We start from the raw sequence: 16,564 nt of genomic DNA, 5'->3' as shown, positions 1-16,564 counted from the left end.
TTCAGCACTTACCATGTGCAAGGAACAGTGGCAATGGGTAGACACTCGGCAGGTGGTAGGACACATTCAGTGTCCCCAGGGTCCAGTCCAGGCTCTTCAATTAGCATTGCATTAGATTCCAAGTAGAAAAAGAAATGGACATGATGAGCACGTTCACAACTCCCCTCACCCTCTTGTGAAAAACGAGGGGGGCTCATGGGTGAAACACCTACCATATGTCTAGCACGAAACCGCTCGTTTTTAGTTTCACTCGTGGGACAAACTATAAGGCCATTTCAGAGGTATCTGCTTCATCATCAATAATACCTTCCTTTAGATGCTCTTCTCTGCTCTTGGAGCTCACACGGAATGCAGCATCCTCGATTTGCCACATGGTGAGGCGGTGAGCGGCCAGGAAGGGCCTGCTCTAAATTCAAGAGGCACAGTCTTGGTGCTGCTGGAGGTTCGTGCTCCCCGCACGCTCTGAAAGTCTGCCTCTGCCTTCATCACCCACATGTCCTGCTGTGAACCCAACTCCTTTTTGCCTTGGCCTTTATTACTTCCAGCTCTTGTTCTTGGCTGAGACAAACCACAGTCCTCAAATGCTGTGATTTAATGAGAGGAAATTTACTTGCCTTAACATACAGATTTTGCCAAGGGACCTGATTCTGATAAGGATGATTATATCTACATCTTAGTGTAAATTACAGCAAATGTCTGAAACTGAGCAGCCACCAAGCCCCTGTCATTCAATGAGACCTCCCTCCTTCAGGGTTCACAGCTGGCAAAGGAATGTTCAGTGGAAGGAAAGCCTGATTATAATGATCTGAACCCCTAGAGTCCCCTCATCTATTCCAGTAAGTAGCAGTATCAGATTAGGGTGTTGTCTGTCTTGACCTGTGCTCAGCCAAGACGGAAGGTGTGGGGCGGGTTTGGTTCCAGGCATATGTAGGCGACTCCCACGTCAGTTTTCACAATCTAGACTCAAACCACCGACCAGTGTGGTTTCCTACGCTTGTACATAGAGCTACTGTGTTTGGCTGCCATTCCCATGTCATTGGCCCTTTTGTCTCAAATTCTCCCTGCCTTTCCTCAGCCGGGCAGAAGCCGAATACCACCACCAAGATGACGCTCCCACACTACCACTCAGAGGTATCTTGCCTAATGGCCCACAGCCAGTTCCTCCGCAGGGGTCCCGTCCCATCCTCCTCATGGCTTCGTCAGGACATTAATTTGTTCAGTGAGTGCATAATGAGCACTTGAAGGGAACATGAGGTCCTGAGAGGAATCAGTCATTTTCTTGTAGGAGCTCTTGGGGAGCCTAGGAGGGGAGCTATCCAAGTGAACAAAGGTCGCCATGAGAGAGATGAGAGAGATGCTGTTCTAGATCCCTGAACAGAGGTGAGCACAGGCTTCTGTGAGAAGCCAAAGAAAAGAATCCAGCCAAGATTGGGGAAGCAGAAATAGAGCTTTAGGGGCAGGTGTTAGAAGCTGAAGGAGGAACAAGAAAACAGCCTCTGGACTGAGAAGGAACATTGAGACTGAAAGATGAAGCAAGCTGCTCCAAACTGTTGACAGAGTTTTCTTCAGGGGGACTTCCAGGTGGGGAAGACCCGGTGGACAAGTGATCCAGGCACCATACAGCTGCTATTCTCCATCAAGTCCAGACCATAACCCACAGCTGTTCTAGGGGGAGGGCATGGTGGTGAGGTCACAGGGGAGTTACCTAAAGTGGGGCCATCTGTACCCCACCTTAGGGAAGATGGGACAGAACAAGCCTCCTCACATTCCTGTCAGGGCATATGTTAACCTCCAGGGGGCCTGGAACATGTATCCCCGAGGAAGGTCATTGTGCGGATATGAGCAAGATGGCGGACCAACGATGGAGCCAATGTTGTCAGCATTCCTATAGTGGGGAGCCTCAGTGTTGTCTTTCAGGATGAATAGAAATCATCCAAGTGAGAAGGAGAAACACATTCTACATAGTAGGCCCACTAGACTCATGCAGCTGATCAGTGGTTTGGTTTCCTCACAGATTCTCAGCCTTTTGAAGGAAGAGATTGGTTTCATCCATGTTTGTATCCTTAGTACCTAGAATAGGTATACACTAGGTGCTCAACAAATGTCCGTGGGTGAATGAACTAGACTTCACCCCAGAGAATATTAATTCTATTCTTGTTTGCGGATTTGGGCTCTAAGCAGTGCCACATACCTCAGGGACAGCTCGCTGAGTGTCTAAAGATGTGGTCTGCTTCCTATGTTCTCACTGGCCTCAGGCTCTTTCCTGTTACAACTTGTATGAGCTGAGTTTAGGCTTTGTCACGAGTAAGTGCAATTCAAAATAAAAGTGACTTGAAAGATATGGAAGTTTTGACTCTGAAGCAGAGGCCATTGCTGGGCTGTTCTGTCCACGCTGTATGGCCCCAGGGTCCTTATCCCTCTGTAACCTTGGGATGTGGCATCAATGGCAGAATCCAAGATGGTGGCCCGTGCACACCTTTATCTGCTCCTTCCTCCAGTAAAGACAATTCTTTGTGTGCTACATGTGTGAGACGAGAAGTTAGCCCTCTTGAGGTCCTGAGGGAAGGAGGCAGAGGGAAAGTCTTCAAGATGTCGATGAGGAGAAGCGGGATGTGAAATCCAAGTAATGGCTGGCCTGTGTTGTGGGGACAGAATTTGGGTCTATAGTGAGTCCAGTGATATTAACTTCAAAGTGAAAAATGAAAATATAAAGAATTTCTACTACCTTCTTTCCACATCTTGGTGAACCTGTGCCCTGCTCATTCACCCCTCTCTGTGGGGACACTGCCCTGGGTGACCTGTATCAGTCGCCTACTGCTGCCGGAAAAATTACCACAACCTTGGTGCCCTAAAGCCACATGAATTTATTATCTTCTAGTTTTAACGGTCAGAAACAATAAATTCAGGATGTGGGCAGGGCTGCATCCGTTTTGGAGTCTCTAGGGGAGAGATCGTTTCCCTCCAATTCCCAGGATGCTACCTGTGCTCCTTGGCTTGCAACCCCTTTTCCTCCATCTTGAAAGCTGCCAGTGTAGCATCTTCCAATATCTCTTTCTCTCTCCCCCTCTACCTCCTCTCTCCCTCCCTTCCTTTCTTCCCCACAAGTCCTTCTCTGATGATGACCTTCCTGCCGCCCTCTTATGAAGACCGCTGGGATTACACTGGGCTGGCTGGACCATCCATGTTAATCTCCCCATCTCAAGACCCTTAACTCGATCACAACAGCAACGTCTCTGTTGTCCCATAAGGTGACATTCATAGGTCCTGGGGATTAGGTCTTAGACATCTCCGGGGGACATTTTTCTGTCTACCACACTACCCATTCATTCAACCCATGATTATTGTGCATCTGCTACGTGCTGGATACTATGTTAGCTGGAGTCAGTCATGGTTTCTGCTCTCCTGGGGGTAGTTCTTCATCTTTTAAAGATAAGCACCAGCTGATAAGGCCCAGAGCAGGTGGATACATGCAAGCATATAGCCACCTCCCCAGGAGTTCAGCTTCATGACTGGAATGGGCCTCAGTGCCAAAAACAGGGAGGGACTTTTTAGTCTTCAATGACTCTCCCCTACCTCCCAGTCCCACATTCTCTCCCCAGAGGGTCATCCCCTCTGTCCCTCTGGCCAGACAGGGAGGGTTTCTCTTGAGACTCTTTCTGTGGGCACTGACTATGTGGCTCTGGGAATTGGTCTGTTCTGATTCTCACCTTTCACTGATCCCCAGTGAGGTGGCCCTGTGAACCGTTCCTACATCTCTGTGTCCCCTGTCCTCTGGGTCCTGATGGGACACTTCACTGTTGCTGCTTCTTTGATTTTCAGTCTTCTGTGGCAAGCAGGAGCCAATGCGAGGAAGGGAAGGGTATTTTCCTATTCCTTGATGTGTCCTCAGAGCCTACCTAGGGCCTAGCCCATGCTAGGTACCTACTATTTAGAAGCTAAATCCTCAAGTCTACACAAGAAAGACAACACTCCACAGATAAGATCTCTTTTTGTGCTTTAGTTGGCTTTTAGGTTTCCGGCACTTTTTGCACCCACCTATCACTTTCTCTCCATATTGAGACACATTGTCCAAATTTCTGCTAAACCAAAGCTGGGGATTATAGTGCACGAACTTGGCAGTCAACCCAAGGAGAAGCCCAGTGATGAAAGAATATTCAATGGGAAAGGAAACTCAGAATTCAGATTTTAGCTAAGGCTGTCTTTGTCAAGAATGGTCAGAAAAGCCTGAGGGACTGGGGTTGAAGGGTTTTCAAGGGTGTTGCTATGACCAGAGACATTTTTCTCTGGCCCACACCTACTGTGAGAAAAATTCAAACACACACATGCTAATCACATGCACTTCCATGAGGCAAGCACAGGGAATCACCCAAACCACACAGGTACGCATTACCACGGCAGGCTAGATGTTGTTCAAACCCAAACAGCCCAAGCACAGAAAGGCTGCAAGAGTCCTCAAGCACATCTACTCCTAGCAACTCCTTCCACAAGTGATGATCAGATTTCCTTAACCACAGTCAAGACAAGCCATCACCCCATGTTTGCTTGAGCGCTCTTTGTAATGGCAAACTCACCTTCTGTGATGGTTAATTTGCTGTGTCAGCTTGACTGGGTCACAGGGTGCTCAGATACTTGGTTAAGCATTATTTTGGGCATGTCTGTGAGGGTACTTCCAGACAAGATCGGCGTTTTGAGTTGGTGGACTGAGGAAAGCAGATCGCTCTCCCTGATATGGGTGGACCTCCACCAATCTGTCAAGGGCTAGAATAGAAAACAAAGAGGCCGAGGAAGGGAGAATCTGCCCTCAGCTTTACTGGTTGAGCTATGACATGGGTCTTCTGCCCTGTCTTTCCACCAAGACTAGACTCAGCTTCTGAGTCGTTCTTAAAATTGTTTATTTTTCAGTTAAACAGAACTCCCTTTGCAGTCCCTGCCCCAGCCACTGGAAAGTTACTTCTTCCACATCCTGATCCTCTTTATGCCTTCTGAGACACATCTAATGCTCTGAGGTGAAGACAGTTTCAGGCATGGAAGTCTTTAGCCCTGTAAAACACAGCCTGCGAGGGGCAGAACCTGGAGGATGGTGGGTTGGTATCAACTTCTTGAGCCTGAGGTCCACAAGGCTGAGCCACAGGTTGGTAATGGGTATTTATTAGAAGGTACAAAGAGTCTTCCCACTGAATTCCAAAAATGTTCATCTAGGACCAAAGCCCAGGGTCCCTTGAGGTCTCAGGACCCAGGCTGAGGGCAGCTTGAGTCTTCTTACAGCAGAACTGGAACCAGCACCTCAGTCTGTGGTTTCCTGTTCTTGTGTCTCCTTGTCAGACTAGATTGTTTTCCTGTGAGAAAGTTGTCAAGTGCTATTTCCCTAATTTCATTTTGAAACCATGGGCTAAGTCATGAAGGAGACAGGCCATCGAGCCAAACAGAAGGGTGGATCTACTGAAACATAAGCTGACAATCCTTCCACCTTCCAGAAGAGTTTGGAGATTCAGCTACGAATAAAACCCAAATGGTTGTGACGTTAGATTAGCAAAGGTTTATTCTTAAATACTTAATACTAGTAACCATGTAGGGAAATCTTTGATCTCCTGGAATGGCAAGATCATCCATTTAGACAACCCCGTTTTTGGCATAATTGTCCCGAGTGGAGGTGGGGTCTGGCTCAGGCCTTCTGGTCACCTTGGTTCAGGTGTACCCGGGTCAGTGTTGTCCGGTGGGTGTGTCTTGTTCCTTTTGGCAAATGCCTGGCTGATTTCCGCATGGGTTCTGTTTTTTGTCTCAGGCAGGACAAAATAGAAATAGACAGCTCCTGCGAGGCAGATTGCGGCGAAGACCAGGAAACAGTAGGTGTCTAGACTTTTCTGTGGAAAGGAGAGACAAAGAACATCAAGTAGACAACCCCCAAACTGGCTGTGAAACCATCTCTGCACTGGTTTTCATAGCTCCCCATTCTTCTATCAGTATTCCTGGATGACACACTGTGCGTGTATTGTGCGCTCTAACAGCCAGTGGTGCTGGGCTTAGCATCTGTAGATGTTCTCCCGTGAGCCATGACTACGTCAGCTTCCAACCCTGACACCCACAAGGAGATGGCAGTCTTTTGTTTTCTTTTTTGAAAACTAGGCCTATTAAAAAAAAAAAATTGTCATCATGAAAGCAAAATGTCATACTTGCTCAACGTTATTTTAAGATCATATTTACATATGTTAAATGGGGGTGTCTGGGGCTGGACCCTGCCGGCTGAAGCCTGAAAGTCATCTGTGACACCTCCTGTCCCCTCAGCTCTCATGTGGGACCCACGCACTAAGTCCCAGCAGGCTTCCTTCCTCAGACAGCTCCCCAGTATTGCCTCCCCTCGCGCGCCTACTCCGGAAGTCCAGCCCAGCGGTTGGCTAGGGCCATACAGGCCCACCAGGCTCTGACCTTGTGGGAAGGCAACCACAGACAATGATCTATAAATGAATGTGCATGGCTACATACCAGTAGAATTTTATTTACAGAAAGATAGATCAGGCGGTGGGTAGGTGTTTGTCGAACCCTGCCTCACGAAGCAATCATTGCCTCTCACCTTCTTCACCCGTGTCCCCCATCCATGTGGCCTCTTCCCCATCTGCTCTCTGTGAGGCAGCCCGAGGAGTCTTGCAAAAACATATCTAGATCATGCCAACCCCCAGCTTAGAACTTCTCACTAGCTTCCCATGGCTCTTGGGATGAAAGCTTACTTCCTCAGCTTGTCCTGGGGAGTTGGGTGAGGACTCCTCTCCTCTGTGCTTCCTCCACTTGGGCCTCATCACTCCCACCTCCCACCATGTTTCTGCTGACTTGCTGGTCCCTTTTCCTGTGATTTTCCACCTGCTTAGCTCCTGTCTCTCTCCTCCAGGAGCTGGCCCTGCCCCAGGTCGGGTGCCTGAATCATCATCTCTCCTGGTTCCACCCTCCTTCCCTTCATGTCAATGATAACGGCAGAGTTATGTGTGTGGCTGCTTGATGAAAGACTGGCTGCCCCATGAGGCAGCAGGGTGATATCTGGTTTTGCTCATCCCTATGGCCCAGGGCCCATGTCAGCGTGTAGACAATAGCAGGTGCTCAGTGCATATTGATGGAGTGAACAAATTAATCCCTCTGTCAATCAGATTTTGAATCTGATGAGTCAATCTGTCTTAAAAGTTTCCCTGTTGCTATGGACTGACTTATGAGCCTCCCAAATTCACATGTTGAACCCCTAACCCCCAGTGTGACTGTATTTGGAGATAAGGCTTTTGGGGGATAATTAAGGTAAAATGAGGTGATAAGGGTGGGGTCCAAATCCCATAGGATGGGTGGCCTTTTAAGAAAAGGGAGAGAAAGATTGCTCTTTCCTTCCCTGTGCACACCAAGGAGAAGCCGCAGGAAGCCATGGTGAGAAGGTGGCCGCCTGCCGGCTAGGAAGAAAGCCCTCATCAGAAACTGAGCCAGAGAGAGAGGTTCTTAGGCATCTTCCTAGAAAAGCAGATCTTGGGCTGAAATTGCCCTTGGGCTCTAATCTCCTTACAGGTTCAGTCTGTTGCAAAAAGAAAGCTCTTTAAATATCTGTCTGCTCTTTGCAGTTCTCTTTTCTGCGGCAGTTCCTCTGCAGAACAGAACTTGCAGGACACCTCGGTCCCCTCAGATAACCCATTTCTCTAGCCCGCCTGGCAGGTGCTGCAGGTCATCAGGAAGCCGGAAGCCGGAAGCCTGAAATAAGCTCCAGGGCTCACTTACCCCTGACTTGCTCCTGCAAGGACCAGACCAGACCAGTCTGAGCTGCAGCGGACCTCCTGCCTCCCACAGACTTTCCCCTCATTATAATGCTAAAAATCATGCCTGGGGAGGAAATTTAACATGCAAATAAGGCATATGGGTTCAGGCAACCGCATCCCCACATCCAGCGTCCTGTTTCCTAACTCCTAAGTGCTAGGACGGTACTCCCTTCTCCACCTCAGCCCCTCAAATTCTTCCCCTGACCATTGTTCAGGGAGCAGCCCCGTCTGCCTTTTCCTAAGGCTGTCTTCCTCAGGCCTGGGAGTGAGCTAGCAATAAACACTTCCTGCACCATCCTTGGCCTCATGTCTACTTCTACACACAAGAGTTAAAAAACCCCAAGTTCTGTAACAAAACCAAATCTGCTGGCATCTTGACCTTGCACTTCTGGGCTCCAAGACTGTGAGAAATTGATTTCTGTTATCTAAGTCCCCTGTCTGTGGTACTTTGGGACGGCAGCCTGGCAGACTAGACTACCCCTAGCCCCGACTTCCTATCATTTATGACTATGAATAATTACAACATTTATGTCTCCGCTTTGAAATAAAGGACATTGAAGGGGCACGTGGGTGGCTCAGTCATTAAGTGTCTGCCTTTGGCTCAGGTCATGATCCCAGGGTCTTGGGATGGAGCCCTGCATCAGGCTCCCTGCTCGGCAGGGGCCTGCTTCTCCCTCTCCCACTCCCCCCGGCTTGTGCTCCCTCTCTCACTGTGTCTCTGTCAAATAAATTAAAAAAAAAAAATCTTACATTGAATTGAAACTTGTGCAAATTCAAATACTTTACTTGCTACTGGGAATGGCTAGGTCAAGAAGAAAGGATATTTTAAATGGTTAGACTTTGCAACAGATATATAAACAGGACCCTTCGTTCCTGCTATGGATGTGAGTCAGTCTCTGCCTGCAGCTGGAACACTACTGATGTGAATAATGGTATCAGTACCAAGCCTTGTCTGCTGAGGCTTCTGGGCCAGACATTGAACTAAGTCCTGTGCTCTCAGGGGATTAAGCAGCTTGCCTGAGGCCTCCCATTGGTTAGCATTGCAGCCCGTAGCCTGCAAGTTCAAACTCTGTTCTTACCAATTTTGCGAACAGGTTTTGGAGCTGCGGGACACCAAGTATCTCCAGTTTTCTAGGCCATAGGTGGCCAAGGCACGTGGTAAGCTTTCTGGGCCTCTCATGTCTGAAAATGCCCTTCCCCTCTCTCGCATGTGAAGGTACGGACTTTTCTAATTTCAAAATAGTTTCCTCTCCAGACTTTGAAGACAGGATCTCTTACCCTACAGGTAGAGTCTCCCTCAGGAGCAGAGGGGTGTCATCTGATGATCACTTCTTTTCAGGTTATCTGAGTTTTCCCAGCGGAAGTTTTAAGATATTCTTTTTTAACTCAGTGTTCTTCAATTGCACATCCCTGTGTTTAGAAAGGGATCCTTTATACCAAATCTGCTTAGCATGAGGCGGACTGTTCATGCTGAGGACTGGTGTTTCAACAGGTCTGGGAATTTTCCTTCTGTCATTTCTCTGGCCATTCCCTGGTGAGGACCCCCAGCCAGCATCCTGTCCACTGTGTCCGAGGACCCATTCCACTGTCTCAGCAGCCCCGTCCTGGATGCACTCTGGGCCAGCCTGTCTTCTGCTGTTTGTCCCATATGCTAAGAGATGTCCTCTTACAACTATAACCTTGGGACCCCGTCTTGTTTTATAGCAGGTTACACCTTTTAGAGTATTATCTAGGATTCTCAGTGGGTGGGTCAGGCACCTGGTGTGTTCAGCCACATTTCAATAGTCACCTGTGAGCTGAGTCTTGAAGGATGAGAGGTGTAGAGGTTGCAGCTGTTTTGGGACTTGAGTAGATGGGAGGAAGGGCATACAGGCGAGGGCGGGTGACATTCCACTTGCTTCTCTGAGACCCTGATAAAAAGCTACGCAACCCCTTCTCTATCAAAAGGGGGAAAAAAACTCTCATCCACTTGACATTTTCAATGCCATTTCTGGAGTGGGGTCATGTCATGGTCTTATTGAAACTCATCCATGGACCATCTGGCGTCCATGGGCCCTGGGCCATGAGTTCCATGATGGCGGGGTCCATGCCACCTGCTCTCCATTTTACCCCCAGCTCAAGACAGTGTCCGCATCACTGAAAGCTCGGTCTTAATAAGAATATGTTGAATGAGGGGGTAAATGAATGAAATGAGAGCCCTGCCATGGAGAAGATCGAGGGCACAAGAGGTGGTTTCAGTTAGAAGTTCACGACTTGCCAAAAATAGAATCCTTCTGCTTGGTTTTTCCCCCCGAAACAGAGAACGCTGGCTCACTGGGGATTGTCCCCAAGCTCTGGGCTGTGTCAGTGCAAGGGCTGCCACTCAAGAACTGATGGGAAGTCGAGTGTCTCACACTTGTCCCTCCAGCTCCGCAGAGACTGACCTTACAAAGGCAAGGCTGTTCCACTGTGGGAGCAGAGTCGACCTGAAATGCTAGGATGTCTCTGGGGGAAGCCGGGGGAAACAGGGGTCTTGGGGATGTCTTCTGTCTGCCGTGTGTACACGTAGGATCTTGTTGGAGTTGCCTGGGAACCTGTGAGGTAGACACAGCCCCGTGGCTGCATGATGGGATTTCAGCCCTGCATGCCCTGCGGAAGCCTCCAGTGGGCTGCCCTCCTCCCCGGCAGGCCTGTTCTTTTCTACCGGTTCTCAGACAAGCACTGCTGTCTTCCCTGAATCACCTCTGGCTGCTTCCTCCCTCTCTGCCTGTCTTTGCTTCTGCATCCTGATGCCTTTATCCTGAAATGCCTTTTACCTTTCTTCTTCTTCTTCTTTTTTAAAAAATATTCACATTTTTATCCAGATTGGATTTATATACAGTAACTTGCACAGATCTTAAGTGTAGCATTCAACGAGTCCCCTGTGTAACTAAGTCCTCTGTCAAGACTTAAAACATTGCCACCACTCTAGAAAGTTTCCTGTGCCATTTCTAGTCAGTGCCTCCTTTCTCCCATCTGCCACCCTGCCACCCCCAACACACACACTGTCAACCATCGTTTCGCTGTCTGTCACCTTCTCCTCCTTTCTTCCTGTCTCCTGTCTCGAATCTAGTGGCCACCAGGCATCCTGAGAGTTCTTTTAAAGTCACAAAATGGATGTCTTAAAACCATGCAGTGGATTCCCAGAGTCCTTTGGAAAAAACCCAAATCCCTCTCATGCCCTCAGTGCTGGGATGGGCCTCCCTTACACTCACTGCAATCCCCTACGCCCCTCAGCTGCCTGCTCGGGGCTGGCTCAGGGCCTCTGCCAGCATCTTCCTGTTCCCTGCTGCCCCCACTGCCACTGACTCCCTCAACCTCAACCTGAAAGGTCCCTGTACTGGTCATCCCAGTGATGCCCCACTTTGCCTGCCTCCTTCCAAGAAACACAAAACAAACCAGTTCCTCTGAGGGGCATGTCTGTTCTCTCTGAAATGTTAGGGCAAGATTGTGCCTCGGTGCTGGTGCTAGTGGAGACGGAGCTAGTGAAAGATGCTCCCTTCCTCCCTCTAGACCCAGGATGGCAGCTAGATCCTCTGGAGAAGGGAGGGGCATTTTTATGTGGTTTCAGGTCCCGTGATCCTGGGTCTGCACGGGCTTCCTCCTCACGTTGCATAGGCATGTGGGATAGGACCCAATAAATTTCGAGTTGAAAAGAATCATTTTCTCACTTCTGGATTTTACTGAACTCAAACGCAATGTTATAACTCCAGTATAATCAAGCAGGCATATGTTTGCCATTTTGTCTGAACCAGAAAATACTGGTGCTCATGGCAGAGGCCGAGTTGTCTGCAGGCTGGTACAACCATTGCTGCCACCAGAGCAAAGGCCCAAGGAAGAGGCAGCCTGAGGCTAAGGACAGAGAAACAGTGATATTGATTCCCCCCAGGGGTCAAGGTGACCTGCCCCATCCATGCATATCTAGAACCTTCTGTAGGAAGGGGCAGGGTGTGGGAGAGAAGGGTAAGGAGGAAGGAGAAGGCAAGCTTTGAGAGGCAACTTGTCCTGGATGGCTCAGTGAGTTAGGGGTGGTGAAAGATTCCAGGACTCACCATGAATTGATCTTCCTGTCCTGTCTCCTCTTCCCAAGTGTCCCTAGACCACACAGCAGGAAGCAGCCTTTACAGTACTAGTAATGACCATGAGAGTAGTTGATCCTGAGTGTCCATGGGCAGACACTGCTCAAGACTTGACTTCCACCTCTAATTTTTTCAGGAGCACCACTGCAAAATTGGGGCCATTCTCTTGTTACATAGACATGAAAATTACAGCTCAGAGAGCAATTGCAGTTGGATAAATTTGACCAGCATGCACTTCACCTCCCTGCCGAGAGGCATGATCAGGATTCAAGGTCAGACTGTGTGACCTCAAAGTCTGTGCATTTTCGCCTGTGTCTCATTTATGTCTAAGGTAGTGCCTGGCACATAAGGGGACTAAGGACAACAAACAGCCACAGCAGCAGCCACCAGACACCAAGCTATTCTGTACAGGAAATGGTTTCTGGGTTACTGGTACTGCCCCAGGTGGGGAGTCCCCAGACAGCAGAACCCTCCTGTGACTCTCGAGTTCTCCTTGTGTAGGGGGTGGTCTGGACAGCCGGTGAGCCCCGCCCGGGCAAGCAGGCTTATGGGTTGCTCGTGTCCTCAGCAGGCTCTGTTCTCCATGGCTGAGAGAAGAGTGAAGGATTTTCCATTTTCTAGATGGGGAAACTGAGGCTCAGAGTGGGCAAGGACCTAGCCCAGGGCCCCCTGCTGATGCGTATGACACAGTCAAGTTCTGGGCCATGTCACCTGTCTGCAGCCATGCTGGCTCTGATATTTGTTTTCTGTGGGAATAGACTGGGCCCCTTACAGGTCCTTGCTTGGGGACACTTGCCACTGACACATTTCGGAAACAAACGAAAAGATCAAGATGCTTGAAAAACTTCACTTGGTGGCTGTTGTGAGCCAAATTGTATCCACCACGAGGATTCACATGTTGGAGTCCTAAACCCCAGCACCTCTGAATGTGGCTTATGTGGAAGGAGGGTCTTTAAAGAGGGGATTAAAGTAAAATGAAGTCCTGTGATGGGCTCTGACCCAATCTGACATGTGTCCTTAAAAGAAGGGGAGATTGGGACACAGACACACAAGGGACGACTGTGTGAAGACCGGGGGAAGGATGGTGGTCTTTACGACACCTAGAAGAGAGGTCCTGGAAGAAATCAACTTTGCCAAGACCTTTATCTCCAACTTCTGGCTTCTAGAACTGTGGGAAAACACATTTCTGTTGGTTAAGCCCCAGTCTGGTGTATGTGGTTGTGACGGCGTGAGCAGACTAAGGCAGGCTCTTGGCCATGGCTGAGAGGACTACTGGAAGGGCTGTGAATGGAGCAGGTCAGCTGTGGAGGTGAATGGAGCAGGTCAGCTGTGGAGGCCGCAGCGGCAGGAGCTGCTCCCATGGGACAGTCCAGGTTGGAAGTGGGGGTGTGGGAACAAGAAGGTGCACACCCTGCCTTTCTCTAAGTGCAGTTGTCACAGCCAACAGCAGCTCCTAGAGCCGGGCCTCTGCCCTGGCCAGCCCACAGCCAGAAAAGAAAAAAACCCTTGCCGCCTTCCCTGTCCTGGGCCAGGAGACCGACATTTCACCAAATCTCACTGTGGCCCCCTGGCCAGTGTCGGCCTCAGTGTGACCAGCAAGGCTCCTCGGCTTGAGTCAGTGCTCAAAACTTCCACGCTTCCTGAATGATCCCCAACCCGGAGATGTTGGAGATGCCCCTGCTGGCAGGAGCTCTGGTTCCAGAGGGAAAAGTGCCTTGAAAACACCCACAGGTGTCCAGGAATGCTCATGATTTCGTGCCGGGTGAGGAAAGCAAAAGCACAAAACAAACAAAAAAAAACCCTGGTTCCGATTTTTATAAATACGAAACAGTACATGTATTTGGAAGAAAAGAAGGACAGTGTCATTAAGCCACTAACGTGCTTGGCTTCACCCCTTTAGAGCCTCTATGGTGAGGCTGATCACTTATAATTAGCATGCCCTCATGACTTGATAGGGAAAAAGGAAGGAGGAGGAGGAGGGAGAGAAGAGGGCGAGGGGGAGGAGAAGGAATAAACAGAAGGAAAAGGAGAAGAAAGAGAGGAAGGAGAAGAGGAGGAGGATTGTCAGTGACAGTGCCCTACAGAGAGCTGGCCCTTGTGTTCTGCCCCCTTAGAGGGACCCACTAGGCCATCCTCAAACACCAGCTGAGTGAATGAACCTGACAACAGCTGTCAGGACTCCTGAGAAAATGGATGAAAAACATCAAGTCTGGGGCTTGGCACAAAAATCAGAAAGATGCCCCGTGAACTGATACCATCAGGATAATGTCATTAATTTGATTGATGCCTTATGGTAGTGGTCCAAGGGGGGCAGTGGGTCCTCAGCCTCCCCCAGCCCTCCCCTGCCTGGGGCAGGGGGGAGCAGCTCCAAGGCCAGTCCTGAATTCTAGTGTGCCGTGTGTCAGCTTACTTACCTAACGCTCTCCTTCCCTTTCCCCCCACCACCCATCCCTTTGCATTCTACCCCCAGCCACCAGGGGCAAGGGCTGAGTTCACAGGCTCCATACCTCCTGATCTCCTGTCACTGCTGGATGGAGCAAAGCTTCTGTCTTGTCTGTGTTTCTCCGTTTTGCCCCTTCTTATCTTCAGTGCTGCTCTCAGTCCTCCTGCCCTGCAATGCCCCCCTTCCACCTCTGGCAGACTCCTGTGTAAGTGTCTGATGAATGTCTTCAAATCAATCCGTCCTATCTCCTCCCTTCAACCTCTAGCTATCCATCAATCTGTTTGTCTATCTGTCTATCCACCAATCTACCCATCCATCCACCCTTGGCTCCCCTTACCACTTGCCCATGTGCCTTGTGTGGCTGCAGGCATTACCAGGCAAGGTCAAGGCCAAGGTCAGGCAGTCTCTTCTGATGTGGAAGTCACACACCTCTCCAGCTCTAGCCCCAAAATGCCAAAGGCAGTCAGTGACCACATCTGAGCCCAATACTTCTCAGGGAATGGATCGGAGACCTGCCTTCCAGATCTTCCCCAACCACTTGTCTTTCCTTGCAGCTCCCCTGCACTTCGCCCAGCCTTGCCCCAAGCCCCCAGACCTAAGCCTGTAAGGAGGGGGGCCACAGCTCTCCTGTGATTCCTGTGCCCTTGTTGTGTCTGGGAGGAGGCAGCTGGTCTGGATGTCCTAGGACAGGCGTGCAGATTTGTGTCCTGTGTGCATGGGGGCCCTCGGCTTTGTGAGCAGGTGGTGTCCCTCTCAGCCCTGAGCCCTTCACCTGGGTCCTGGCCTTATTCCCCTGCCCCAGGCTCCGAGCAGCCCTTGGGCTGACTTTCTCTGTGCAATCTGGCATGAGATCATCCCCATGGCGTGAACGGATGCATTTTTATTCACAATGACAGTGTGGGCATTCTCAGGGGCTCCTTCAGGGCTCCTGCAGGAGGGACCTGCTAAATCACCGAGAGTTCTGGTCTTGCTTTGCCCCCAGACACTCCAGCACATCACAACAGGGTGTCCTGGGAGGAGCTGTGGCCCTGGAAGCCTCTCGGGCTCCTGGACACCCTGCTGGAAGTGAGCCAGTTGAAATGAACATGATTCCCTGAAATTGTAGTCAAGGCTGTGAGAAACTGGGTTATCATGGAAAGGAGTTTGATACCCACAAAAGCCCTTGGAGTCAAGGAAGGGCACAGGGGGTGACATCCATGGGTGTGACCATGTTCTTCCTTTCACTGTCTGAGACCTTGGGCAAGTGTCCTGCTGAGCCTGGCTTTCCTCCTCAAAGAGTCCTGGGTGATGGCCATTATTATGGAAGGGCTTAAGATTTCTGGCTCTTCCCCTCTGGACAGAAAGCTACCTGAATTTTCCCTGTGGTAGGGAGTGGTGGTGTCACTCAGGGGACTCTCATGGTGGTAGTCTATGTTGGTGCCAGGTGATGGCCTTAATGGACAGTGTGAGACTTGCCACACTCCTTCCACCTGCCGGGACTGAGTCGGGAAGCTCTGGGGCCTTCTAGAATCTCTAGTCCTCCCACAATGAACACCGAGCATGAGTAAGACATCGTCCTGGGTGAGTTAAAGCCACTGAGACCTGGGGCTATTTCTTTCTGCAGCAAATCCAACCTGTCTTGACTGGCAACTGGGCATAATAAGACCTTTCATGTGATGGTGTGACTGCATGCTGAACGGCCTGTCATGGTCGCTGTCCTCTCCCATGCCATTTCCCTGCCAAGTAATCGGCTGAGCAGGTGGGGCTGGCACAGCTTCCCAGAACTTGGAATAAGCCCAGCTCAGCCCCCAACAGAGTCCGGGGGAGCATGTCAAGGGAGAGGCAGCACGACGTTTCTGTTGGGGAGAAGCCGCGGATGGGCTGTGATTTCCCAAGCGAACAATGTGAAAGAAAGGTCAAACGGGTCCAATCTGCTGGAGACTTCCTTGAGATGCAGGCCTGTGTTGGTGTGTGTGTGAGCACACGTGTGCCTATGTGTGAACACATGCAAGTGCCTAAACATAAATTAACTCCTCAAACCCAGTTCCAATGGGCGTGTTGGACAGAATCACCTGCTGCATAACCAAGGGCTCCTTCCTCCCCTTGTCTTACAGGCAAGGATGAGACAATTGCCCTCTCTGTCACTCTTCATGGGGGTGACATTGGGGACTGGCTGCTGCTGTCTGAGCTCCAGGCTGCTCAGACCAGGGAGACATGAAAGCCTGACCTCCCAGTGCGGACTGGGGTTCAGTGAGCCCGGCATACAG

General features: G+C 50.1%; 1 protein-coding gene across 13 annotated transcripts in view; it reads right to left on the bottom strand.

Annotated features, from left to right (window-relative positions):
- Positions 1–4,871: 4,871 nt before the first annotated feature.
- The window catches only part of SLC2A9 (solute carrier family 2 member 9), a 223,187-nt gene continuing 211,494 nt past the window's right edge, over positions 4,872–16,564 (bottom strand). For 8 of the 13 annotated variants that reach the window (XM_082728535.1, XM_082728533.1, XM_082728534.1 and 5 more), the window contains one exon: positions 5,522–5,861. In XM_082728535.1, the coding sequence (XP_082584661.1) occupies positions 5,676–5,861 (186 nt within the window). In that variant the 3' untranslated portion in view covers positions 5,522–5,675. Of the gene's footprint in view, positions 5,862–16,564 lie in introns of all 13 variants that reach the window. The other 5 variants (XM_082728528.1, XM_082728532.1, XM_082728531.1 and 2 more) reach the window with 1 other exon arrangement.

The sequence above is a fragment of the Mustela nivalis genome (genome assembly GCF_964662115.1).
Source record: "Mustela nivalis genome assembly, chromosome: 4".
Classification (NCBI taxonomy): domain Eukaryota; kingdom Metazoa; phylum Chordata; class Mammalia; order Carnivora; family Mustelidae; genus Mustela; species Mustela nivalis.
The sequence above is the reverse complement of the archived record's forward strand: the minus strand, read 5'-3'. Positions and strand labels throughout refer to the sequence as shown.